Source organism: Pyrus communis, chromosome 1 (genome assembly GCF_963583255.1).
Source record: "Pyrus communis chromosome 1, drPyrComm1.1, whole genome shotgun sequence".
NCBI classification, from domain to species: domain Eukaryota; kingdom Viridiplantae; phylum Streptophyta; class Magnoliopsida; order Rosales; family Rosaceae; genus Pyrus; species Pyrus communis.
This window is the reverse complement of record NC_084803.1, coordinates 37,880,109-37,907,015: the sequence shown is the minus strand read 5'-3', so window position 1 is coordinate 37,907,015 and position 26,907 is coordinate 37,880,109. Positions and strand designations below refer to the sequence as shown.

The 26,907-nt window shown below is 38.3% G+C and overlaps 4 protein-coding genes across 5 annotated transcripts; 2 read left to right on the top strand and 2 right to left on the bottom strand.

Annotated features, from left to right (window-relative positions):
- The first annotated feature begins 36 nt into the window (after positions 1–36).
- On the top strand, positions 37–3,612 carry LOC137748119 (protein DETOXIFICATION 27-like). 2 transcript variants are annotated; one of them, XM_068488212.1, is made up of 10 exons: positions 37–340; positions 465–557; positions 636–1,006; positions 1,089–1,175; positions 1,369–1,425; positions 2,014–2,252; positions 2,343–2,461; positions 2,702–2,788; positions 2,889–2,977; positions 3,105–3,612. In XM_068488212.1, exons 1-9 carry the CDS (start codon positions 65–67, stop codon positions 2,955–2,957), a joined length of 1,398 nt encoding a protein of 465 aa, XP_068344313.1. In that variant the 5' UTR covers positions 37–64; the 3' UTR covers positions 2,958–2,977; positions 3,105–3,612. The 2 variants fall into 2 exon arrangements, with proteins under 2 accessions (XP_068344313.1, XP_068344305.1); XM_068488204.1 differs by having other exon boundaries at positions 465–1,006.
- A 3,964-nt stretch (positions 3,613–7,576) lies between these two features.
- On the bottom strand, positions 7,577–8,064 carry LOC137727249 (uncharacterized). Its single transcript, XM_068466108.1, has 2 exons — positions 7,771–8,064; positions 7,577–7,729 (listed from the first exon to the last, which is right to left on the bottom strand). The coding sequence occupies exons 1-2, from the start codon at positions 8,062–8,064 to the stop codon at positions 7,577–7,579; spliced, it is 447 nt and encodes a 148-aa protein (XP_068322209.1).
- An 11,687-nt stretch (positions 8,065–19,751) lies between these two features.
- LOC137716059 (protein DETOXIFICATION 27-like) lies at positions 19,752–23,692 on the top strand. Its single transcript, XM_068455455.1, has 8 exons — positions 19,752–20,109; positions 20,635–21,176; positions 21,294–21,380; positions 22,090–22,146; positions 22,309–22,547; positions 22,823–22,941; positions 23,144–23,233; positions 23,373–23,692. The coding sequence occupies exons 1-8, from the start codon at positions 19,816–19,818 to the stop codon at positions 23,448–23,450; spliced, it is 1,506 nt and encodes a 501-aa protein (XP_068311556.1). The 5' UTR covers positions 19,752–19,815; the 3' UTR covers positions 23,451–23,692.
- Positions 23,693–23,860: 168 nt separating this feature from the next.
- On the bottom strand, positions 23,861–26,536 carry LOC137715782 (cytochrome P450 CYP82D47-like). Its single transcript, XM_068455133.1, has 2 exons — positions 25,559–26,536; positions 23,861–24,725 (listed from the first exon to the last, which is right to left on the bottom strand). Exons 1-2 carry the CDS (start codon positions 26,534–26,536, stop codon positions 24,105–24,107), a joined length of 1,599 nt encoding a protein of 532 aa, XP_068311234.1. The 3' UTR covers positions 23,861–24,104.
- Positions 26,537–26,907: the final 371 nt, after the last annotated feature.

Sequence of the window (26,907 nt, the reverse complement as noted above, 5' to 3'; positions counted from 1 at the left end):
TTCAAAAAAAATATAAGCTTTTGAAAAATTCCGGATTTGCCTCCAATGAAAGAGTGTCCGGACAATGAGAGCAGAGGGAGGGGAAGATGACCCTCTCACTCTGTTACTCTGCCACCACCACCAAGATCAAGAAGATGCAGAGGACTGTAATCTGATCAGACGCACATGGCAGGAGTCAAAAGAGCTATGGCAAATAGCAGGCCCCTCCATCTTCAGCCGCATCGCCATGTTCTCCGTCACTGTCATCACCCAATCCTTCGCCGGCCACCTCAGTGACCTCGACCTCACCGCCATCTCCATCGTCACTACCGTTATCATTTCCATCAGTTTCGGTTTCATGGTAACACCATAACTCACCTACCTCAAATCTAACATCAATGGTCAATTCAAATGGTACAAATGAAACTACCCAGTTTCTAAATTTTGTTACTTTCAATGATTCAATCTGTGTTTGGTTTGTTTAGCTTGGCATGGCGAGCGCGCTGGAGACACTGTGTGGCCAGGCCTACGGAGCCAAACAGTACCATATGTTGGGCATACACATGCAGCGTTCTTGGGTAGTTTTGTTTTTGTGCTCTTTATTGCTATTGCCATTGTTTGTTTTTGCTACGCCATTGTTGAAGCTTATTGGGCAGACAGATGCGGTGGCGGAGCAGACCGGATTGGTGGCTCTGTGGTCGATTCCGTTTCACTTGAGCTTCCCATTTCAGATGACACTGCAGAGGTTCTTGCAGAGCCAGCTAAAGATGGGGGTAATAGCTTGGGTATCTGGTGGGGTTTTGGCACTCCATGTATTTGTTAGTTGGCTTTTTGTGCTTAAATTGGAGATTGGGATAGTGGGGACTATTCTTACTATTGGTTTTGCTTGGTGGGTATCGGTTGTGGCCTTGTTTGCATATACTGTCTGTGGTGGGTGCCCTGAAACTTGGACTGGGTTTTCAGTTCAAGCTTTTTTGGGGCTGTGGGATTTCTTTAAGCTTGCTGTAGCTTCTGGGGTCATGCTCTTGTATGTGTTCTCTCTCTCTGTGTATGCCGCGCGTATGTATTTATAATGGATCGAAGTTCATTATGCACATTTTATGTTTCAGGTTAGAGAATTTCTACTATAGATGCTTGGTCATAATGTCTGGATTTATGAATAATGCTGAAATTTCAATTGAGGCTCTTTCCATCTGGTAAGTGTTTCTAACGTTCATCGACCCAAAATAGTATTTCTTTACCATCCAATTCTTATCTACCATGTTTAACTTTTCTTTTTCTTAGTGGTACTCCATTAGTTTGGTTTTTCCATTTAATTTCATGCACAGAGTGCGTACATCTATCATTTATGTATTTGTTTCTGTAAATTCCATTATTCTCGTTTTGCAGCATGACTATCTATGCTTGGGAATCCATGATTCCGCTGGGATTTTTGGCAGCAACTGGGTATGTTACTGGTTATATTGTGAGCATGACTATCTCTGAATTTAGGAATTAGCTGAAATCTAGGGAAGTGGAGGAGATCAGATCTGTCCATACTTGTCTCTGATTTTCATTTTAAATTTTTAGGATGAGTATCAGGAACATAGTTTCTTTTCCACATTATGCCCACTTCCAGCTCAGTATATACAACTATAATTTTTCCTATATCAGTTTATGCAATGCATGACATTTTCCATAGCAACTGTGGACACAATACTGGTTCTTTCCCAGTGCAGTGACATGAAATAATTTGATGTTAGAAATTTTATTTTTAGGTAATAAGGTCACTCTACTTAGTATCACTGTGTTCCAAGTATCATTTAGCTCTTGAATATTGTGTTTCTTCAGTAATCATTGTCATAAGTAGTTGATTATGAATTCTCTTTATGATCTACTAATAGAATAGAACTTTCACTTGTACTAATGTAAATGACAGCCGTTCTAATTATCAGAACAGTTCTATAGTATATGAACCTGCAGATTCACATGTTCCATTTACATACAATTGCGTCAGTTCAAGAAATCTAAATGAATATTACCTACTTGCTACAGAGTGCGTGTAGCAAACGAACTTGGTGCCGGCAATGCCAAAGGTGCAAAATTTGCAACTACTGTTTCAGTCTTGACCTCCCTAGCAGTAGGACTTCTATTTTGGGTTACAGTACTAGCATTTAATAAGGAGCTTGCAATGATATTTACCTCAAGCATTCCGGTCATTGAAATGGTCAATGACTTATCGCTGTTGCTGGCATTCACCATTCTTCTTAATTGCATTCAGCCAGCGCTCTCAGGTGAGACACTTCAGAAAACATGATTTTTAGAATTTCAGAATTAATGTTTAGTTTGATCGAAAAGTTCATCGTCATATGTTTTTTCTGCAGGTGTAGCAGTCGGATCTGGCTGGCAAGCAATAGTAGCAATTATAAATATAGGTAGCTACTACCTTGTAGGAGTTCCTGTTGGGGTTGTTATGGGGTGGTTGCTATCGTTTGGTTTGAAGGTATTTACCTATCCTGATCAGACCACATCATTATGTATATATGTTTGGAACCGCACATGCTTCAGATGTTTAATTACCATGGTTTTAGTTATTGTGTAGAAAGGTAGAAAAGTACATGGTGGCCTTGCATATTTTAACTGCATAGCAAACTATAAGAAAGCAATTTCACTGATGTTGCTCCAAAATGTCGTGCAAATTGTGAATCTAATCTGATTTCTTGATCTTACATGTCCTAATTAGGGATTGTGGGCTGGAATGATCACTGGAACTGTGGTTCAGACCTTGATATTAGTCGCTATCACTATGAGATTGGAATGGGAGAAAGAGGTACCCACGATTCGAATGGTGATTCTGTGAAAAGGAGTCCTTTTTGGAATTCTTGATGTAATTTAATTGGACTTTTCTGTGGTCCAAATATTATTAACAGGTGCACAGAACTAGAATCCACATAGCAAAGGAGGCAACTTCCAACCCAATGATCTCAGCTCAACTTTAATAATTTATGCACTGGTCCAGGTGACGGCTTCTCTCTTTAGTTTGTGATTTCTTTTTTCAAATTAACCAAATGTACGTTGTAGTATGAAATGATAGTTTCACCAATTTGGACTTGCAGACTAACTTTGATCAATTTCGTCATTAACAGCTGATGAGAAGTGGTAACAGCGCCAACTAGTACCAAAATATGATGGTGGCGTGGTGTCATCCAAGAATTGGAAAAGGATGTTGTCTGATTATTGCTGCTGGAAAGCAGATACAGAACAAGAGTTACGAGAAGACATATGGCCGGTTTCATAAATGTAGAACGAAGATAGTAAAACTTGACTGATGGTTGCTGGAGGTCTCTTTCTGCATGTTTTGTGTGGTCTTCTATTGCCTTGCTCATGTGCTTGAAGGTGTCTGCTACTTGGTGGTATTGGCTACATCTGCTTCCCCTTGTTAGTCTGGTTGTCAGTTGTGTTAATCAAGATTAATCTTACACAGCAAGGAAGAAGAATGCAGCAGACTTAGAGAGAGAGAGAGTACTTCGAGAGAGAAGAAGAATCTTGTTTATATTTCTTAATGTCTAAGTAATACAAGGTTGAGATATTTATACTCCTATAACCATAAGGCTAATTGTCTTAACTAACAGATCTTCTAATCTAATTACGAGTGGCAACATCTTATACATCAAGTTTTATACTCTATCATTCTCCCGCAAACTCATGCTTCGATGCACGGAGCATAAGATTGTTACAATGAGTATGAAACAAAGGAGAACTCAAGCCTTTGGTCAAAATATCAACAAACTGCTCTTTAGAGGACACAAACTAGACATATAGCTATTTCTTAGCAACTCTTTCATGCACAAAATGAACGTCAACCTCAATGTGCTTAGTGCATTGATGTTGAACGGGATTAAAAGCCAAAGCAATTGCTGACAAATTATCACAAAATAAAACAGGTGGTGAGGGTAAAGGAACCTGTAGAAATGCTAACAGTTGCTTAATCTAGTCTATTTCAACAGAAGTGGATGATAGGGCTTGATATTCAGCCTTTGTGGAGGATCGGGAAACTGCCAACTGCTTCTTGGAAGACCAAGAAATAGGATTGTTCCCTAAAAACACAGCCAAGCCAGTAGTAGACCTCCGATCATTAGGGTCTCCTACCCAATCCGCATCACTGAAGGCTTTTAATTGCAGCGATCCCTTGGAATAATAGATGCCATGATGAAGGCTACCCTTTAAATACCTCAGGATACATTTGACAGTAGTGAAATGGGAAGCCATAGGATTTTACATGAACTGACACACTTGATGGACAGAGAAGGCTATATCGGGCCTTGTAAAAATTAGATATTGCAAAGCACCGACCACACTCCTGTACAAGGTAGGATTGTTATAGGGATCACCATCATCTTTGAGAAGCCTGTTGTAGGGCAAACAAGGAGTGTCACAGGGTTTAGAATCAACCATCTTAGTCTTAGTGAGAAGATCTAATATATATTTGGACTGAGACAAACATAAACCAGTTGCAGTTTTTGAGATTTGAATGCCCAGAAAGAAATGCAAGTCCCTTAAATCGTTGATGTCCAACTCAGCTATTAATGCATCAATAACTTGTTGTCGAGCTACAATTGCACTTCCTGTGATGATAATATCATCCACATAAAGCAATAGAATGACAACACTAGAGTCAACCTTCTTGACAAACAAGGAGGAATCTGAATAGGTGTTTTGAAAACCCAAGTGAGGCAAGAACTTTGTAAACCTATCATTCCAAGGTCGAGGAGCTTGCTTGAGTCCATATAGAGACTTGTGTAGCTTACAAACTAAGTGAGGGTAATTAACATTTGCAAACCCTAAAGGCTAAGCCATATACACTTCTTCTTCTAAAATGCCATGTAAAAAGGCATTTTTTACATCGAGTTGCCAAAGGGACCAATTGAATTGAGCTGCAAGAGCTAATATGAGCCTAACAATTGTGGGTTTAACCACAGGATTGAAGGTTTCCCCATAGTCAATTCCAGGTTCTTGACTGAACCCTTTAGCTACTAGACGACCTTTATGACGAGCAATAGTGCCATCAAAATGCCTCTTAATCTTGAATATCCACTTACATCCCATCAGGTTCTTTGTAGAAGGCAACACCACCAGACTCCAGGTACCTTGTTTATTTAAAGCACTGACCTCCTTTTGCATAGCTTTAAACCAAGTAGGATCCTTCATTGCAGTTTTATATGAAGTTGGTTCAATGAGAGACAAATCAGTATACTCAGACTCCTGAATAGTAGCCAACAAAGCTTTCTTCATTATAATCCCACTTTTGCTCCAAGTTTGCGTAGGATGCAAATTGAGTAGTGGAACCTCCAAGACCATTGGTAATGTTTCAAGACAAAATTGATCTTCTGGAGTAGCATCAGGACCATTAACAAGTGCCATAGGGACTTGAGGATTAGAAGTGGAAGAACCAGTAATGGACTGAGATGACATTGGTGATGATGTAATTGGAGAGAGAGATACGTGAGAAGTAGCAGGCACAAATAAATAATCATGAGATGAAGTGGAATGAAAGGTAGGCATAGGCAAAGCAACATTATCAGTGGAAATCACAGGAAATGGAAGTTGTGAACTATGAGTTACAGAAGGTATAAATGTTGATTTATTATGTACCAACAAATCTATAGGGGAATTGTGTCTCATCAAATACTACATGCCTAGAGACATAAATTTGATGTTTTGAAACCTCATAACAAATATACCCTTTATATTTGGTAGCATATCCTAGAAAAATGCACTTGGTAGTTTTGGCTTGTAATTTGGTTGCATTATAAGGCTTTAATAATGGATAACAAGCACATCCAAATGTTCTGAGATGTGAAATAACATGATTATGCCCAAACAAGGGTTCAAAAGGAGATTTATTTTCTAGCATTGGAGTTGGCATTCTATTAATGAGGTATATGGCTGTTTGATAAGCATAAGACCAAAAACTTACAGGTAACCTAGCTGTTTGTAGAAGTTTCACAGTAGTTTCAATAATATGCCTATGCTTTCTCTCAGCTAAGCCATTTTGCTCAGGTGTATAGGGACATGAAATATGATGGGTAATTCCTTTGGCTAGAAGAAAAGATTGAAATGGTTTACTAACATACTCCCCCATTCCATCACTTTGTAAAGTTCGAATAGTAGTTGCAAACTGAGTAACAACAAATGAATGAAAGGCAATAAAAGTAGCAAAGACATCAGATTTTTTCATTAATGGAAAAAGCCAACAATGTCTTGTACATTCGTCAATAAAGGTCACATAATATTTGTAAACATCAATTGAAACAGAAGGTGTTGGACCCCAAAGATCATTGTGCATAATAGCAAATGGTTTTACATACTTATTGGTACTTAGTGGAAATGGAAGTTTACAAAATTTACCCACCAAACAACTAGAGCACATGACAAGTAATGAAACTTTGGGACAAGGAATATTAGCTTGACTTAACATCAAAGAAACAATGTTATTGGATGGATGACCTAGTCTATTATGCCAAGTGGTAAAATGAATATGCTGACCAAGAAATGCTTTAGCTTGAAATGGTACTGATTTTGATGCATGAGAGATTGCAGAAAGGCAAGGAATCAGATATAGTCCATTACTACACATTCCTTTGTAAATGATCCTCCTTGTGGCCTTGTCCTGTATCTAGAAGCAAAAGGCATAAAAAATTAGCCAGCAATTATTATCTAAGCAGATTCGATGCACATACAACAAGTTTTGTGTTAACTTAGGAACATATAACACAGAGTTAAGCTTAATCGGATACACAAAATTCATTTTGGGAATATTGAGAACTATACTACCAATATGAGACACAGGCAAACCTTTACCATTGGCAGTTTGAATGGTCTCAGATGTAGGATATGGAGAGGATAGAGATAGATTGTTGAGATCAGCAATCATGTGATTGGTAGCCTCATAGTCAGTAAGCCACACTTGAGGATTAGAATGAGAAGTAAATGGTGTTGAAGGGGACTGAGTCATCACAGTATGCATAGCCTGTAAAGATTGTTGTTGAGGAGGAAAATGTTGACACTGCATTGGTGATGACTGAAAGGTAGTAGTATAACTTGGAGCACCAAAGTTGGAGGAATACAACTGAGAAGGATAGAACTGCCGAGTAGAGCCAACAAAATTTGGACTCTTATCATTGTAAAAACAGTACCATGTACTGTGATTATGTTTGCCACAAATTTGACAAGGAACTCTATCAGGAGGTTTAGATTGACAAAATGGTGTTGTGTGTTCATCAGCATTGCAAAATTGACAAGTAGGCAGCAACGGTGAACTTGGAGTACCAAAATACTGGACTGGTGATTGATCAAGTATTCCTGGATTTGGTGTAGGAAGCATATGTGTTTGAGTAGACTGTTTGGGTGGATAAAACTGAACCCCTTGATTAAACTTGCCTTTGCCTTTACTTTTGTTCCCATTAAACTGCTTATAACCACCAGAAAAGAATTGAGACTGACCAGGTGGATGATTAGAAGATTGACCATTTCTAGGATGAGAGACATTATTTGCAACCATGGCAGTATTAAATGGTGCAGTTGTAGAGTTTTCAACAATGATCTATTCAGCAAGCAACTAAGATCGAAACTCTTTAAGAGAGATCACATTCTCACGACCTCTAATAACACATCTAATGGTGTTGTATTCAGGGGGTAAACCATTGAGAGCAAGTATAACAATATCTTCATCCGGAAAATAAACCCCATCAACAGCTAAGTGATCCTTAGCCTTTTTTATTTTATGAAGATACTGAGACACAGAGTCAGAACCTTTCTTAATGAAAGATTGGACTTCATTTGAAAAATACTAGTCTGAAACACAGTCGAGAACTGTTCTTTCAAACGGGTCCAAATATCCTGAGAACTCTTACTACCAATAGCACAGGATAAAGCAACAGGAGACAAAGTGGCAGTGATCAATTGCATTATAACTTTATCATGCATTTTCCAGACCACAAATGCATTAGATTCAACAGAAGTATTAGGGTCATAATGTACACCAGATTCACCAGATGGAACTAAATGTTGAGCAGGACAGGGGTGTGAGCCATCAACAAACCCCATAATTCCATTGCTTTCCAACAAAAGTTGTAGCTGAAAGTGCCAATTGAGGTAATTGGAGTCATCAATTTTACATTCACCAAGGTCAAAATGGTGGAGATTAAGGCAATGATCGGAGATTGCACAAGTTGAAGTTGTGTTGCAGTCACCATGGAAATTACTTAGAAAAATTCTAAGTGCGGAATTATAGCAAACAGTTGATATGCAAGAATTGAGGGAGCAGAAAGGATGATCGAAGAAGGATCACGACCAACCAAGAAACCCTAGAAATCGGAATTGCAAGAAGACGAAGAAAAATGGAGATACCGGAGACAAATTTATGAATGCGAAGACGCCTTCGAACTGAGCGGAAGCAGAGAAGCATGATTGAAGCTTATGTGCATGCAACAATGGCGATTGGTACCATGTTAAATCAAGATTAATCGTACATAGCAGGGAAGAAGAATGCAGCAGACTTAGAGAGAGAGAGAGAGAGAGAGAGAGAGCTTAGAGAGAGAGGAAGAATCTTGTTTATATTTCTTAATATCTAAGTAATACAAGGCTGAGATATTTATACTCCTATAACCACAAGGCTAACTGTCTTAACTAACAGATCTTCTAATCTAATAACAAATGGCAACATCTTACACATCAAGTTTTATACTCTATCGAGTTGCTCACGTGGTTCCCCCCGATTCGGGTTTATTTTTGATATTTTGTGTTGGCCTTGTTGCTCTGCTTGTATTCTCTTTAGATTTTGGCTGGCCAATTGCTGCCTTGTTTCCTTGTTTGTATTTTAACTACGCTTTAAAAAAAAAAAAAAAAACAAAAAACAAAAGATAACAATGTAATTAGTTATTGTGATGTTAAATAGAAGTGTGATAGTTCTTTTACGACATGTCTTACGGTTAGAGGGCAAGTCCTATTTTCGGGCCCTTATTTTCACCGCAAAATACAAGTTGTTGAATTTGCAAAAATAAAGAGTTACTTGACCAAATGAAAAAAGGGTAAAAGTTCATTTGGCTGTGCTAAAATTTGATATCGACGAACTTAAAAACATGACACTAAAATTGGAACAATTTATAACTTGCATGGTTTGTCCAAGTTCAAACTAGAAAATGAAAAAATTCATGAAAAAAAACTAATCTCACACAAACTATGCATTCATATTCCACCTCTAACTTGGACAAATTATGCAAGTTGACATCCATGTTTACACTCAGCATTCATTGAATTTAAGGAATTATCTAGTTCAAGCCAATCCTAAACACTAGACAAGGTTGTATTGCCGTAATTTAATCATATTAGCATCAAACCGTTGACTTTGTATTATTCTCTGTAATTATTGTTTCTTATTTATCAAGTAATTGATGCGTGTAATTATTGTATTAGTTCTTATTTAATAGGGATTGTTATAGCCCTATATATTGTAAAATTGTTTTACAGATTCATGCAAGGATTTTACTTCTACATGGACGTATGCAAATGTTGTCTTTTTTCCTGTGAATGAGGTATATATGGTAAAATCCCATACTCCAATGTAAAACAAATATTTCTAACTTTTCTACTCAACGCAATCATTTCTAAATTGTTCAAGACTATATAAATCTCATCCGAGAAATGAGTTCTTAACCTAAAGCTTCCTGACCCCAAAATAAAAAAAATAAAAAATAAAAAAAATAATCCCAATAAATACAACAAAAATATTGCCGACTAAACCTTTGTGATCAAGTACTCTTTATTTGGACCAAACTATCGATTTGACTTCAGACTTCTATTTGAAGGTGTGGCTAACTATCGATCTGACTTCAGACTTCTATTTTAAAGAAAGCCATGAATGGGGTGATGTGAAGCACCGTGTGGCCATCGGGGTTCACATGTAGGATACTTGTTTTTTATGCTATGAAAAAAATTGAGGTTCCATTCGTAAACCAATTGACAATATGGGAAGTAGCTCAACTATTTATAAGCCCGTGCAAGTCCCTTGTCTTATTAATATGTCGGATTCATTCCCAACAATATTTGAATTTGAGTATAAATTGACACGTTGAAACCAAAAAAAAAAAAATATATATATATATATAACAAATGGTTTTTCTTTTGTATGATCGAAGAAGACAACGTTAATTTCCTCAGTTTGTTTTCATGCCTTTCAATTGGGACCTGACAAAGATGTTTATTGATTGCATTCACGTTTTAAGTTGCACGCAGCTCTCGATATTGCATGCCAAAAACGTTTTGAAAGTTGTTGACGAGCTTTAATTTGAATGTAATTAACATGAAGTTGAAAGGACGGATCGATATTGAAAACTTATATTCGGATCCGATTCTTTTACGATGCATGGCAGCATTTCCTCCACTTGTTCTATTTGAATCAACAACCCAAATGTGCGTCTTCCTCTCTTCCACGTACCACAGTTATACTTGTACGTAGGGTGCTTGGGTAATAAATATTTTAGCTTGATATAGCGCTAATCTTGTTTGGGCTAATATTTAACTTTGGACTTCAAGGGAAAAAAGCCCAAAAGAGCTCAAAAAGGAGATTTTACCTGAGGCCCAGAGTCAAGCCCAGATACCCATCTCGAGACAATATGATGGCTCCCCATTTAATGCACAGGCTAGGTGTTTACAAGAGAAGTGACAACCAATGGAAACTTACCTACTCCCGGCCCAAAAGCACTTTCTGAATGGCAGAACATGTAAAAATGATGATGACTCACTACCCTTCAGTTGCTTTCAGGCAAGAGCAGAAGCAGTACAGTCGGGTTAATTCGCCTATAAAAGGGGGAAGAGGGCCCAGAGACAAGGACACTCAACCAATCAAACAAGCAAATATACAACTTGACTCTCAGTCAAGCAAATACCCAGAAAGTTTTGCGTTGTCCAGATTTTGTACCCTTTTAGCTGTAGACTCCCCTCAAAAAGATATCTTTTGTCTGAGCGTAAAAGCTCTGCTACCTTTTCTAAACGTTGTAGTATCGATTCTCTTATGTAAACTTGTTCGCCACCCATCCTGCTTTAGTACTCAACCCCCTATAACTACAAAGAGAAGAGACCGCAAGACATTGAAACCTTGCTCGACAAGGTGAAATCTTATCCAACTCTCTTTGTTTTGTCTTTAAGTTAATAGATCTAGTATTATGATGTATTCCCCAGTATACATTCAAGTCATTTCCAGTCTTTCGATGAACCAAAAGTTCCATCAGTTTTCACATCTAGTTCACTTAGTGATTTTACTGTCATAAGAAGACTAAATGTGAATTAAACTGATGGCTTGATTAGATCTGGACCTCTACCCTTTAAGCATACAAGATAACCAACTAAAAGTCTTTCATCTTAAGGCGTAGAAAAGAACTTAATGTAGACTTAACCCATCTACGACAATCCTTTGATAACAAGAAGTCAGACTAACTTGAGTCGCAAGTAATCAGCTTAAACACACTTGTTCTACATCTACCATACTAAGATGGTAGTGGCACGCCTAAGCACTTAGTTAGTTTTGATTGTGAGCCTCAATGCCTACACCTAAGGCCCACAAAATCACCTTTCAGAACTAACTTTATCCTCCTCTTGCAACATCTCGGGAAGCCAGAGCCCGACAATCAACCAAAGTGCCAACTCCTTGGGGAGCTGTGTGCTTGAGCCAGGGACCCCTCCCAATGAGATTTCCTACCCAAACATAGTTTTGGCACACCTGGTAGGACCACAAGTGTTGTATGTCAACAAGACGAATGAAAGAACAAACCTTCAGGAGGAAAATAGAGCAGAAACCACTTCAATATACACCAAGATCTAGCATGGCAAATCTCCCCAAAAACTTGCAAGGGCCTGTCTTGACAAAAAACCCAACTCCTTTTGAGAAGTCAAGAGGGAAAATCACAAATGAAAACATCCGGACTACCATGATAGCTATCTTGAAGAGCATGGAGAAAAACTCTCTAGAAACGAAAGAGGAAATAAGCAGACTATGTTCCTTAATAGGAAATCTGCAAAAAAGGCTAGATCTGGAATATTCTACCCCTGAAAATGACCGTGTCAGAGGAATGATGGAGAAGCCAGCCCTGTGGAGGAGCCAGTTATTCCTTTGTTTCCTTTCCTTAAGGAAAAGAGGAATAAAGGAAAGAACAAAAAAGAATCTGGAACCAGTCAGCCAGTGTTAGAAGAAATCCTAGAAGAAGAGTTGCTCGACCCCCTATTTTCACTAAATAGTAGAAGGCAGAATGGGCAAGAAAGAACAAACTATGGGATTCCCCAGTTGATCGGGGAATCCAGTGGGAAATGGGAGCCTACCAAAGCGAACAAACCTCCTCCTTACAGGCCATCACCAATGGCCATTAAAGGAGGATAGGTCAAATGGAAAAAGCCCAAGACAAGAAAGGAGATTAACTCGGGCAATGATCATAGCCCGAAGTGGGAACCACTTCATCATACCCCGCCTAATAATACAGCCAATCAATAACTCAAAGATGAGTTAGCTAAGTTAAGAAGAATGGTGGTGAGGAATACCCATCCACAAGCTTGCCCGCTGTTTAGAATCGTCTATCAAAAGCCTTACCTGGAGTTCATTGATGAGCAGAACCCCTTTCCTCTTAACTTCAAGATGCCTCATTCCCAACATTCAGCGGAGAAGATAACAATGTGTCTTCCAGGGATCACATCTTCAAGTTCTCTAACTATTATGTGGCGTTTAAAGACAATCCCAACTATAAGTTAAGGTTATTTGGGAAATCGTTGGTGGGCTTAGCGTCTTAATGGTACCCTCTATTACCCCCCAAATTTCATCACTAACTGGGGGCAAATAGAGATGGCTTTCCATGAGCAATTTTACAAGATAGAGCCAGAAATGACCATCAACGATCTCGTCGAGGTAAAATAGTACGAGCACGAATCTACTAAAAACTTCATTATGGGGTTTAGGAAGACGAGGATGAAATGCCAGTTTCCTATCAACCATGTCCAGGTTATAGTTATTGCTCAAAAGGCCTTAAGACTACACTTAAGGAAGAAATTTTATGACTGCAGTTTAATGAACTGCCAGAGTTGGTGATTACGGCCACTAAGTATGAGAAGATGTTGCTCGAAGAACAACAATTGAAGCATTATTCGAAAACACCACATTTCTACAAAAGTAAAGTTGTCATCCACCAAGTGGAGTTTGAGGGAGAGCCAAAAGAAAATGATGGTCATGGGAGAGAAATGGTAGACATGTGTGCATCAGAGATGACCACTCCCTTTAAACCTTTGATGGTAAAGGGATTACTTCAACTGGTCAAATATCAAAAGGTGGTAATGAATGACAATGGTTTTGTTCCCATAAAATCCCTAAAATATCAGACCTATTCCTTTGATTTAACTAAGGCCGTAGAAATCTATGAGGAATTGGTACGGGCAAGAGTAATTATGCCTGATAACACCAAACTATTGCCTAAGCCCAAGGAATTAAGAGGAAAAAAGTATTGCACACTGCACTACACCTTCAACCACTCTATCATCAACTGTGTCCAATTTAGAGGCTGGATACATGATCTCATCATTAAAGGAAAGTTGCTATTAGAGAAGCTTTAGGCCAACATGATGATTGATACAAATCGCTTGCCAGAAGCCCCAGTAAACATGATTAACTTAATGTGAGCCAAGAAAGGGAATGGGAAAGCCACTTGGTAGGGAAAAGTAGAATGAAAAATCTACAGGGGAAACTCTCAAGATGCCCAACAATCCAAAGCAATCATAATAAAGGAGGTAGTTTTATACAGTCAACGCCAATATAAGTATGAGCTAAAGGTATCAGTAGCAAAAGCCATCATTGATCAGAAGCTGACCAAGGCAAGGAAAAACATGAAAACCGTATAAGCATCATCCAGGCAGCAGAGAATAAGACTTCAGGGAGTATCTTCCAACGGTTTGAGGGAACTCTCAATCAAGGGACTTGTTAGAAGTGTTCAAAAACTTTTTAGATAAGATCGGGCAAATTTAGAGGAAAATTCACAAAAACATCCAGTTAGATGTTAAGTTTTTCCAAACTTGTAAAGATATGAGGGAACATTATCGATGAGGTCTAAGCAAGTTGAGAAGGGTGGTGATAGATTACTATTGCTAAAATTTAGAGAAAACAAATTAAACCTGGAAAAAGGATTCATTTCATAAAAAGATTACATAAATCTTAGCCTAACAATTTTACATCCTCGGCCAGGGCAACTATTCCAAATAATTAAGTTTGCATAATTGTGAAAATTCGACTTAGTTCTCCTAGATACATGTTACTATGCACAAGTTGGTCCTTGGAGTCCTCAACCTCGTGAGAAATCTTCTTCATTTCTTCTACTTTCTAGGAAAGATGGTTGGTGAGGGTCACTTTCTCGGCTTTAAGCGAAGACAACTGCTCTTCCAAGCGCTGGATTTCAGAATTAACCATGCAATCCTTTCTTCCATCATTGACCCTTCCTCTACCAACTGCTGAAGGGTGGCTGTACTGTTCACATGTTTTTCCTGAAAACACTTCACTTTATTGGATGCCCGCTTTACCTTATGGTGCTGATCCCTTAGTGCCCACAGATTCTCAAAGAAATTCAGAAAATACTCATACTGAGCCTTAGACAGCATCTGAGCTTTGAAAAGCTCAATAAGGGCTTTCTCTGCATCATAAAGAATCTTAAGGCTGAAAGAGGCTATAAAATCCCTCTTCACCCAATCCTTGAAGATCTGACGAGCATTTTCAAGAAGATGAGATTCAGAAGATGATGGAGGTAACCATAGTTTAGTTTTGATTCGCCCGAACTTCTTTACCAGATCGAGCAAGGACGATACTGATAAAGCCAGGGGCACGTCTCTAACACTTTCAGCCGTGACAGTATGAGCGGCCTCAATTTTAGCAGCAGGATTGGAAGTTGCTGCTGCATAAATCTTGGCCCGCTTCTTTTTAGGCCTATGGATGAGGATCTCTGTAACCCCAGAAACCAAAGGATAACGTGGAAGATCTCTCTTGCGTATCAAGCACAGTGGAGACTCGCCCGAGCCCTATCCAGAATCCTGTTACAACCAAGACAAACATGTTCAAAGAGCAATTTTCCAAAGACAATGATAGGCGTGGTAAGAAAAGACAATGTACCTGAGTTGAGCTCAGAGCCTTGGAAGAGGGTAGAAGGGGAGTTACTTCATTTGATTGATGTGGGAGATTATCATTGCTTATTAAGGAAGGAGAATCAGGGCCCGAACCTTCAATAGAGACCTACAAATAACAAGAGTAGGGACAAAAGTCAGTAATTAACTTATGGAAAAAGAAAAGCAGAAGGTTTAAGTAATGATGTACCTGAAGGAGAACCTAAGGTTGGGAAGCAGACACTTCAGAAGCTTCGAGCGCATCAGCCGGAGCTACCTGAAAAGCTTGCATATTAGTATTATTGGTTCCCCAGAAACCGGTGTGTGATGGAATTCCTAAGATAGGGAAAGATGAAGGAAATAGAGGACAATTAATATAAAGAGAAGAGAGTTTCAATGCAAAAGTATTGGGGGAGGGGGGAATACTTACCGAGTTGTTGTCATCTTCCATGAAATGCATTATCTTCCTGGTAGAATGATCGAATTGAGAAGTAGGAGGCACCACCAAGGGAATGGATTTTGCTTAAGAGGGAGGAGTTTGCCTTGACTAGGTTAAAAAAGAAGAAGTCTTGGGCAGTGAGATTTTTTCTGCCCGCATCTCCTATTTCATACTGTCAAAAAAGTAAGAAAGGGAAGGAAAGTTTGAAGAATAAAGAAACAGACCATACCTCTAATTCTTTAAGGGCAGCATCTCGATGCTTTCTGGCCCTCTGTTGCATTTCTATGCCCAATGGTTCATCCAATGAAACAGTGATGGGTTTCTTGGTTGCTGGGGGTCCTATATTCAAAGAAAACAAAGTTATTAGCCCAAACATATAGAATACAAGTCAAGGCGGAAGTCAGACATAGGATTCACTTACTATAAGCTGTTTGTTTCTTCATTCCAGCTACAGGTGCAGCAGCAATAAAGGCAGTTGAGGATTTTGAAGTCTTGGAAGTCTGAGCTCGTGTACTCTTCCTGGTTAGAGCTGCCCGTTTGGGCTTAGGTTGTCTTTCAGGCTGTTTTTCTGGCTCAGAATCAGAAGTTTCCACCACAATTGTCTGCGCCCGCTCTGGTGCCCAAGTTTTTGCCTCAGGCTCGACCTTACCCTCTGAATCTCCAAATAACTCAGAGGTGTCTCCACCTTCTCCAGCCTCTCGCCTCTTAGCCTCAGTTGCAGCTTATTGAAGAATCAAAGCGTTGGCAGTTTCTTCATCTAAACCAGTGCATGTTATCTCAGCATTCCCTTGAGCTGCAGTGATCAAATGCTTGTACGATAGGACTGGGTGTAATCATAATATACGCTCTAGTGCTACAATCACGTGAAGACTGGTGATAATCACGGTCACCTATGAGTCGGAATTGCCTAATGCAACCTATACGACAGGAGTGGCACCTACTTAGATCCAAGGCGAGTGTGCGGTGCGGAGGTGAATGTACACGTGAAAGATTGGCCCTGGCCTTAGGCGAGCACTAACACTGGGGTGTAGTAATAATGAGCAGACTACATAAATATAAGCATGACATAATGATTCAATAGTTCTAATCAACATACTAACATTCATAGCCGTAGATATAATTATGGCATCAAAGATTATAAGTGTACCTGTGCATCGCGTAGGATGTAGTATATTTCATAAATTCTGTCATTTCGCTAATTCTTATAAACTTTAGTCAAATCCAAGCATATGTAAGGAATTCTTTTTCAAATGCATTAATGGAAACTATCAATCACATATATACACACACACACACACTATAAAAAGGAAAATATCCACTCACCTGAAGTCCGCACTACAACTCCCTAGCGTGAATATTAAGGCGTCACAAACGATCGACGTCTAGAACAATTATCAAATCACGTCTCAAAATTCTTATCGATGGAACATGTAACTTACATAAAACCCATCCCCAAGGACATTCTAGAATGATTTGAAACCCATTAACCAAAAGTCAATCGTCGATCAAAGGTCGACAGTAGGATCCATAACCCTACGTAACTCAATCCGGAAGATCTGCACCTCGGATTTCCGATCCGTAACTTTTAAAGATCCACATTATGCATCTAAAACAACATACAAAAAACTTACCAGTTGGATCTCCGCCAATCACAATTCAAGTGGTGGTCAACATTTTATTTTACGAACTTACAAATCCAATTCAAGAAGATATGTACATCGGATTCCCAATCCGTAAGTTTATATGGTTCTCAAATATTACTTACTACAACATATTAAAGTTTGGTTATGATCTAATGGTCAGATCATCAATTCATATAATAACCAAGTGACGGCCAACTAGGCAGTCAACTACAAAACTATATTAAAACATCAGGATTTCACTAAGTAGATGTCAATTATGGAATCGGGGCATCAAATTAGCCTAGGATGGTCAGGTAGGATCTCAACCCATGTGCCGCCGCCAAGTGCCGCCACACGAGTTGGCCTCCCTGACTCGTCAAAAAATTCTTAAATTTTACAGGAACGAAAATCTCAACGAGTAGAACAAGTTTCATACCTATGACTAAGGCCAATTTGGCCGGGAAAAGCTTCAATTCGTCTCGAATCTGCTGGAAACCCTAAAAATGATGGCCTTCTATTCGGCTTCTCCGATGCTCCGCTGCCTCCAAGGTTGTTTGGGGTTTGTTCCTGGGCTCAAGGAACACCTGAGGATGGTGATGGTTGATGGAAAACCTTTTGGAATTGGACGGATCACCGCTGTGCACCCTTTGAATTCTCAATTCAAATTCCCCAAATTAGAGCCAAATTGGCTCGAGTTTTTGTATAGGAAAGGTAGAGGGAAGGATCCTAGGATCATTCCAAGTGATGAGGAATCTTAATTTGTCGGAGAATCACCAGAAAATGCTTCGAAACCAGTGGCACCCCCGGTCAAGTCTTGGGTATACGGGTCAAAGGGATGGAGGTCTGGGTTGGGTGCCACTCACCTCTCTCCTTTCCCTCCCTGATCTCCCCCTCAGTTGGTCACTGGATCTCCTTCCTTTTGATTGGGCAGCAGCCCCTTCCTTTTCTCTCCACTAATTGGGTAGCATCCCTCCCTTTCCTCCATTCATTCTTCTTCTTTCCCTCAATTTTCTATCAACTAATATTAAAATAGTAATAATATAATTATGAGAAATGTATAAAATAATAAATAGTAGTCCTTACCAACTTACTTTTCGGATTTGTAGTTCCGTAAAATTTTAACTGTAGCTCCGATTTTGATTATGTTTGCGTCTACGCGTTCGTATCATTGAGTACTTCAAGAATATGCTAAAAGAATATTTCGTACGTCTCACTATACGTTGGTCAACTAAAGTCAATACCCTCGCCTCTAGGGCATTTTAATAAATTCACATTTTTTAAATTTATAAAATCGTAGAACTAGAGACAGGTTATCACAATAAGGCTTGGTTGTTGTTCTTGCTGTATGCACAAACAGCATGATCAATTAAAATTTTGTGTAATACTCTTGTAAAAGAAATGTTTGGCATGGAATGTTAGACGGTCAAACATCAACACATGCAAAAATAATAATAATTTAACAGTTATAAGAATGCTTCGTTGGATCTGTGGGTACATGGGAAAGGACATGATTAAGAACGAAGATATCCGAGGTAAACTCGGAGTGGTCACAATTGAAGATAAGATGAGTGAAATTCGGTTAAGGTGGTTTAGACATGTAAATCAAAGACCTATAGATACTCCTATTACAGCAGTTCTAGTGTACTAAGGCCCTTGGCAATAGGCAACCCATCCCCCTTAAAGGAACAGTAACTGCCTGTAGTGAACAGTAACTGCCCAAGTGCATCTTTACTCCTAAACTAAATAGCCCAGACAATTCATATTAAAATATACGTAATGTTTATTTATAAAATAATAAAACAAAACTTTATTTTTAATTTCGGATAATAATAAAAGATTGGTTGTAAGTATTTGAAAATATTGAAATCTAGTCTAAAGTTGTAGAACATGATTAGGCATTTATAGAAAAATTTATATATATATATATATATATTTTATATTTATAATTAATTTTTAATAATTTAAATTGTGACGTCAGTCTTGTGTCATATAGCCTATATGTTAGGCTAGTGGAATATTGCTTGACTTCTTCATCGGGCTCGCCTTTAATTACTCGAGTGGGATTGAGTGTTTTGGGAGGAGGAGGAGTGGACTGGGTTGCTTGTTTCTAAGGCAATTAGCAACGGTGGAGTTACTATTAGAAAATGCAATTATGAGATAAAGAATCATAACAAAATAGTAGAGGAAGACCTATGAAGATTTAAAAAGAGACTTCAAAAAATAAAAATAAAAATAAATAATAAATAATTAAAAAATTAAAATAAAAAAAAAAAAAAAAAAAAAAGGCGTGAAGTACTTGGAGATACAAAAAACTTCATACAAAATGGAGCTCATTAGTATTTTAAGATTCATACAACTACCCACCTCATTTAGTTAAATAAGGTTGTCCAGGGAAAAAGTTGCCAGTCATTAACCCACCGATTTTCTTCTCCACTTCAACAACTTTGTATTCTTTAAATGCTCTCCACCGACCGCTTCAACAACTCCTATTGTAAAAACATTCCAAACTGTTACGGCACCACAAAGCCAAACTCTCTCTCTCTCTCTCTCTCTCTCTCTCTCTCTCTCTCAACCAATATAGGAAGTCAGCAAACAAGAGTACTGTTTCTTATTTCTCTAATGGCAAACAGAAACAGTGACCAAGATGGTGATCTTACTCTATCTCTATTACCAGAGGCGTTACCCCAAAACAGTGCCGCCAATGACAAAGATCAGAAAACAGACCTTTCACTAAGGGTCTGGTTAGAGACCAGGAAGCTATGGAAAATAGTGGGTCCTGCAATCTTCAGCAGGGTGGCTACTTTCTCCATGAACGTCATTACCCAAGCCTTTGCTGGACACCTTGGGGAGGTTGAACTAGCTTCAGTTTCCATTGGAATCACTCTGGTCATCGGCTTCAATTTCGGCCTCTTGGTACGTAATAATTAATGTACTACTACTAACTAAACACTCTCTGTTTCACTGAAACTTCTCATGGTATGTTATATTGTCGAATTATTAATTATGATAACATTTTATTTCAACATATAAATGTTTGATACTTAGAGCACATTAATTAACTACAACTTTCGATTCAAAAATTTGACTTTGTAATCTCTTAGGCTTATTTGGAGTGTAGGATTGAATTGGAATGGAAAACTCTATAATATCAAGGCATGTTGAGAGGAGAAATAAAAAAAATAATGACCCAGTAGTGAGGGTTAGAAAATGATTTACTCATGAAGAAAATTATGCATTTCAATCCTCTCAAAAATAGTAGGATTAGAAGGTAAAGTTTTCTTCATGTCTAATCCTCATTTAATATCCTCCAAATAAAAAATCATCCACCTTTACCTTGAATTTGTCGTGAAATTGAACCATTATCAATTCAAATCCAATCATACTTACCAAACGAGGCCTAATTGTTTTATAGTTAATTTTCTTATAATTGGCCGTCAGTTAGGAATGGCAAGTGCACTGGAAACACTGTGTGGGCAGGCATTTGGAGCAAAAAGGTACAATATGCTTGGAATATACTTGCAAAGGTCATGGACGGTGTTATTTCTCTGCTGCATTGCACTTTTGCCGGTTTACATTTTCGTCACTCCAATTCTGAAACTGTTGGGACAAAGTGATGATGTGGCGGCACTGTCAGGAGTGGTGGCTCTGTGGCTCATACCCCTGCACTTCAGCTTTGCGTTTTACTTCCCATTGACAAGGTTCTTGCAAAGCCAGCTTCAGAACATTGTTATTGCTTGGGTCAGTTTAGTGGCTTTATTGATCAATATATTGACGAGTTGGCTTTTCGTGGATGTGTTGGATTTTGGGGTTTTTGGTGCTGTTATTGCTTTGGATATTTCTTGGTGGGTTTTGGCTTTGGGGCTCTATGTGTATGCTACTTGTGGTTGGTGTTCACAGACTTGGACTGGTTTCTCTACGCAAGCCTTTTCTGGGCTCTGGGAATTTATCAAACTTTCGGTTGCTTCTGGCGTTATGCTTTGGTACACATTTAATTCGTTCCCACATGCATATGATTTTTTTTTTTTTGTTTATTTATTTATTTTAGGGTTTTATGTTGATTTTCTTTAGGTTGATTGTGTTAACAATGATTTATGCAGCTTGGAGAACTGGTATTACAGGATACTGATATTGATAACTGGTTATTTGAAAAATGCCACCATTACTGTGGATGCTTTGTCAGTCTGGTATGCGATTCCATGTTTTATATAATTCCAATTCTCCTTAATTTGCACGGATCAAATTTAACTAATATTTAGACTTTCTTCATGAACTTTCGGGTTGCAATTCCAATTTGGTACTTAACCCTAATAACTTTAATTTCAAAAATTGATAGAGATGGATACATGTTTAGTAGGTGACCTCGTTTTAAAGATATTACTGTGAAAGTGGTTGGAAAGTGCGATGTTTTAAATTGTTGTTCAGAATTTTGGAAATTGAGAAAATTGGATTGGAAGGTGCTAAACCATTAGCTTTCTTCTGAACGTGGTTATTTGCCATCGCTAGGCACTTAAAAAAAATAGAATTTGTTAGGATTATGTGGCTCAAGTGATAAAGAGCTTTTACGTGCTTAAGGTGATATAGAGAAAATAAAATTTTAGACCAACTCCAAAACACAATTTAAAGATCAAAGTTGAAAACCTCGAAAACTTTAGGGTGAAACATTAACCATATTTAAACTTTTATTTTAACATTACTATTTTAACTGCATGCGGTCCAATCCTTGTGGATAAGGCGTTGACTTAAATTCCACCCTTGTGTCCGAGGTTCAAACCTTCTCCTCCTCTAAATTAATGTAGCAGCTTGGAATCCCGTTCATAATAATATTAAAAAAAAAAACAGAAAAAAAAAACTACTTTAGCTAATCATTTTTATGATTGGGTCTAAATTCTGCAGCATGAATATTAATGGGTGGGAGATCATGATTCCTCTAGCCTTCTTTGCTGGAACGGGGTATCATTTCTATTCTCTTTCCAAATTTATCTCACTTTAATAATGGAACTAAAAATATAGAGGCAAGAAATACTGCATTCAAGAATTTTTTGTACTTAGTAGAGTTATTTGACACAGTGCAAACACTAGCATTCATTTGAAATTTATATTATGAATTTACAGAGTAAGAGTTGCAAATGAACTAGGAGCTGGAAACTGGAAGGCAGCAAAGTTTGCAACGAAGGTTTCTGTAATTGAATCGACCATGGTTGGTGTCTTTTTTTGTGTACTTATAATCGCACTCCATGACAAGATCGCATACATATTCACCACCAGCAGTGATGTCGTTGAAGCAGTTAATCACATGTCTTACCTCTTGGCTATCACAATTCTACTTAATAGCGTCCAACCTGTTTTATCAGGTTTGTTCTACGACCAATTTGGAACCATTAATTTGGTTAACCACCTTAACTGTAAAAGTGAGCCGACGAAGAAAATTGAGATTTCATCATAGAACCAATTAGTAATATGAAAAATAGCTCAACTTCTTTTAAGTTCTTGCAATATTTCTCATTTCCTTGATGTAGAACTCTTTTACCTTCACATACTCACAATCCTGACCTAGAATGGTGGTTATACACATTTTATCATATGTTACTGACCATGACCAAATTTTTATGGGGTTTACAATGAACAGGAGTAGCAGTGGGATCGGGATGGCAAGCATGGGTGGCATATATAAATCTTTTCTGCTACTACATTGTTGGATTGCCACTTGGAATTTTAATGGGATGGGCCTTCAACTTGGGTATTAGGGTAAGCTCATTATCGCTCCATATACTTCTTTCTTTTTCTGTATCTCTTTCGTAACATACTCTTAAACATATAAAAATCTTAATCCTCGCAGCCAGTATAGGACCAAATTTTGCCAATTGTACCACTTGTGCCATCATAAATTTTGCAGGAATTAATGGCATTATCTTGGCATTTTTTTTGTTTAATATATGATGTAAAACAGGGTATTTGGGGTGGGATGATCATTGGTGGAACCGGTATGCAAACATTGATATTGGCCACCATCACAATTCAACATGATTGGGAAAAGGAGGTATGTTAATTAGACATAATGATTTGATTATGTTATCCTTTTGTTTTCTTATATATTTATTTGTTCCCCTTTCAAACCCTTTCAAACCCTATATTTGAAATACTCGTTCTTGTACAAATTTGTTGCTTGAACTTTGCAGGCTGAGAAAGCCACCCTGCATGTATCGAAATGGTCAAACCATAAACCAGACAACCAATCAGAGGAGGAAGCACAGTAGCTACAAGCTTGTGAATTTCGCATGCATTTCGTGCACCATTTCTGAGGCCCAATTTCAATCATTGATTAATAAATTAACATAAAAAAAATAGAGGCGATGCCCGCCTTGCCCGATTTACTCTTAAAATTGTTGATGTTGCTACCTAGTTCGAAGAACCTTATAATGTAATTGGCGGCGATGATCACACGTGCTTGTTGACCACATGTGTGAAACAGATGACTTTTCCTTATTAATTATGGGTATAAGACCTTTTTAGTATCGCCATCCTGTTCCATGAATATATGTGGCCATTTATGTTTTTTTTATTTAAAAATTTTCTAGGGGCCATAATGGTCGGGTTTTCAACAATCTTTCTTCTCAAATTCCATTGCTAAAATGTTTGCTAACAAATATGTCCCTTGAAGCACATATAGGAAATACAGAAGTTTATTTAGAAAAACAAGTAAAACTGGTGAGCATTGTTCAATGATGAGATATAATTATAAAGGACTCGACAAATAACAATCACTCAAACAACATACATAACATAGCCCAATTTGCCAAATTAGTAGAAGAACAATGCTGAGATACAAATATAAAGGACTCGACAGATAACAATCACTCAAAGAACAAACATAACATAGCACACTTTGCCTAATTAATACATTAATTATATTAATATAACTCAGCAGGAAGGCGTGGAGTGAGAAGGACTTCAAACAAGGCACTCATATGATTGGTTAATCCCGCTGTCTCACGCAAGTCAATCAGGTCATCCGTTGGGGTTTCGATTTCAAACCCATGAAGAAAAGAAGCGAGTGTAAATTCTGTGACCTTTAGTGCAAGTGAGATTGCAGGGCACATCCTTCTACCACTGCCAAATGGTAACAACTCAAAATCCCGACCCTTAACATCCAAGCCCTTATGGGTTGTGAGGAATCGTTCTGGCTTGAATTCGTTTGGCTCTGACCACACATTTGGGTCTCTATGGATCTTTGAAATGTTAACCAATAGGCGTGTGCCAGCTGGGACGTGGTAGTCACCTACCTTGCAATCGTCAGTGGATAGGTGTGGTATTGCAAGGGGTGCAGCAGGGTGCAATCGCATTGATTCTTTGATAACAGCTTGGAGATAGACCAATTTGTCTGTGTCTGATTCCTTCACTTGTCTGTCTTTACCAACATTTTCATCTAGTTCTTCTTGGACCTTCTTTAGTGTTTCAGGGTGGTTCACAAGTAAAGCTAGAGCCCATGACATTGTCGCAGTCGTAGTTTCTGCACCTCCTAATAGGAAAGTCTGCAAAACAAGTAACATAAACACAAGTATATAGCATCAACAATCTTCTAAGCCCACATAGTTTACAATTTAAGACAATTTTTTTCCCCACCCTAACTTTCTCTCTTTCTTTTCCTCTTTCTTCTCCTTCTACTCTCACTTTCTCCCATCAAACCTGATTACCATGTATGTATACACGTCTAACAATTCAGTGAACTTGAAAGTGGTTTTACCGTCACACTCAAGAATTTCTAAGAATGAATAAGAGCTGTCAGATCAGCCACCATTATGGTAGAAGAAAGTTGAGGTTCCATCATAAAACCAATCGACAATATAGGAAGTAGGACTATAAGCACATGTAAGATCCCTCATTTTCTTGATGTGGGTTTAATACTTTCAATACTCACCCCTCATGTGTGGTGAATTTTAAAACCTAGCATATGGACAACACAAGTCAAGTGACGTGGAACACGTGTGGCCATTGGGCTTCACACACAAGACAACCTGCTCTAATACCATAAAAAAAAGTTGACGTTTCATCAAAAAACCAATTGGCAATATAGAGAGTAACTCAATTACTTATAAGCATATGCATGATTTTTTATTTCCTCGATGTGGGATCAATACTTTCAATACAATGGCCCATGTTTACAGTTTTATATGAAATACGTATACTCAAGAAAACAATTAAGTAAAATGTTAAATTAAGCAAATTATGTACGTTCATGTGAAGAAAAAGAAAACAGAATACGAAGAGAATCAATTGAATAAATTTTACTAGATCGACTACAAAAAATAATAATATAAGATGCATGTTCAATTTCAACCAATATAATGTGTATGTGAAAAATTACCAAGGAAGTAGCTACGTTGATAGTATCAGCGTCATAGGATGTAGTAACTTCATTGTTACCAAGGATTGAAAGCATGACATCCATGAAATCAAGCTCATCACCCATCAGTCTGCCAGATATCTTCCTCTTGTGCTTATGCTCTTCTAGCCATCCCTTGAACACTTCTTCTAGCTCCTTAGCAATCTTCTTCATAGCTCTCTCATGTCCACCCAAATCTAACCACCTCAGGAATGGAATTGAATCCGAAATCACAAAAGTCCCACTTAATCGAAGAAATTCCAAAAATGTTTTCCGACCCAAATAACATCCTTGAGAGTACTTCGAGTCAGTAGCTTCCAGAAAACTTTTCCCAACAATCGTCCTAAATATAACGTTTTCATTTGTAAACGCAAGCCATTCTTTCATCTCCACCAACACCTTAGTCGAACCACTACTCTTCTTGTTCACTGTCCATCGTCGGTGCATTTCTTTCATGGATGCCTTCACTTCAAATTCCCGAATGTGTTTGAGCTTCTCAATGCAGCTCTGGGATAGCACCTCCAGTGTGGCTATCTTGCGTATTTGGCGAAAGTAGTCGCCATAAGGACTGAAGGGGAAAAAGGCATAGTTGTAGCCCAGAACTTCTCCGGCTATAGATTTTGGACGGCTTGCAAACACTTTGTCGTTGGTTTTGAAGCACTCCTTAGCTATTTCGGAACTACTGACGACGATAGCTCTCTTCACTCCGAACTTTATAGTGAAAATGGGTCCATACTTGTCGGCCAAGTTACCGAATAGCAAATGGGCCGGTTCAGTTGAGCTTGATAATAAGTGGAGGTGGCCAATTATTGGCCATGCTCTACCAGCTTCCGGTGGCGCTTTTCGGATTACCCCTCCATGTTTCCATAACAGGGAGTAGAGAAATACTGACAAGGCGAATGTGACTGCCATGAGAGGTACCATTAGATCATATGAGAGGGGAAAATAATCCATCTCCATGAATAGATAGATGTCTTTCAATTGGATTCGATATTGAAGATTTGGTATGGTCGAAATATGTGCTTGAATAAATAAAGGGTGTGATGAAAGTCGATAATTATTTGCGGGACAACACGGTTAAAATATGAACAATTATTTCCAATATAAAACATACATTATCTTGATTGACGCACATGGTGGGGTTAAAAGTTTTCTATTAAAGTCGATAATTATTTGCTGGAAGATACGGTTAAAGGATACGAACCATTATTTCCAATATAAAACATATATATGAGTATCATTGGCGCACTAGGAGTGTATCCCATTGTTTGGCCTTTTGTTCAATCTTCTGGCATTTGAAGCGTGCAATCAATGTGGAGGTAAACAGAGAA

What these genes read in the sequence shown, in the direction of transcription:
- LOC137748119 (XM_068488204.1), top strand. Translation starts at nt 65, where the DNA reads ATGAGAGCAGAGGGAGGGGAAGATGACCCTCTCACTCTGTTACTCTGC. An exon ending in CCATCAGTTTCGGTTTCATG is followed by an intron (nt 341 to 464) that starts GTAACACCATAA and finishes TGGTTTGTTTAG; the next exon opens with CTTGGCATGGCGAGCGCGCT. An exon ending in GATTGGAATGGGAGAAAGAG is followed by an intron (nt 2,789 to 2,888) that starts GTACCCACGATT and finishes TATTATTAACAG; the next exon opens with GTGCACAGAACTAGAATCCA.
- LOC137727249 (XM_068466108.1), bottom strand. Translation starts at nt 8,064, where the DNA reads ATGGGGTTTGTTGATGGCTCACACCCCTGTCCTGCTCAACATTTAGTT. An exon ending in CCAATCTTTCATTAAGAAAG is followed by an intron (nt 7,730 to 7,770) that starts GTTCTGACTCTG and finishes AAAATAAAAAAG; the next exon opens with GCTAAGGATCACTTAGCTGT.
- LOC137716059 (XM_068455455.1), top strand. Translation starts at nt 19,816, where the DNA reads ATGGCAAACAGAAACAGTGACCAAGATGGTGATCTTACTCTATCTCTA. An exon ending in GTGGATGCTTTGTCAGTCTG is followed by an intron (nt 21,381 to 22,089) that starts GTATGCGATTCC and finishes TAAATTCTGCAG; the next exon opens with CATGAATATTAATGGGTGGG. An exon ending in GCCTTCTTTGCTGGAACGGG is followed by an intron (nt 22,147 to 22,308) that starts GTATCATTTCTA and finishes ATGAATTTACAG; the next exon opens with AGTAAGAGTTGCAAATGAAC.
- LOC137715782 (XM_068455133.1), bottom strand. Translation starts at nt 26,536, where the DNA reads ATGGAGATGGATTATTTTCCCCTCTCATATGATCTAATGGTACCTCTC. An exon ending in TCAACGTAGCTACTTCCTTG is followed by an intron (nt 24,726 to 25,558) that starts GTAATTTTTCAC and finishes CTTGTTTTGCAG; the next exon opens with ACTTTCCTATTAGGAGGTGC.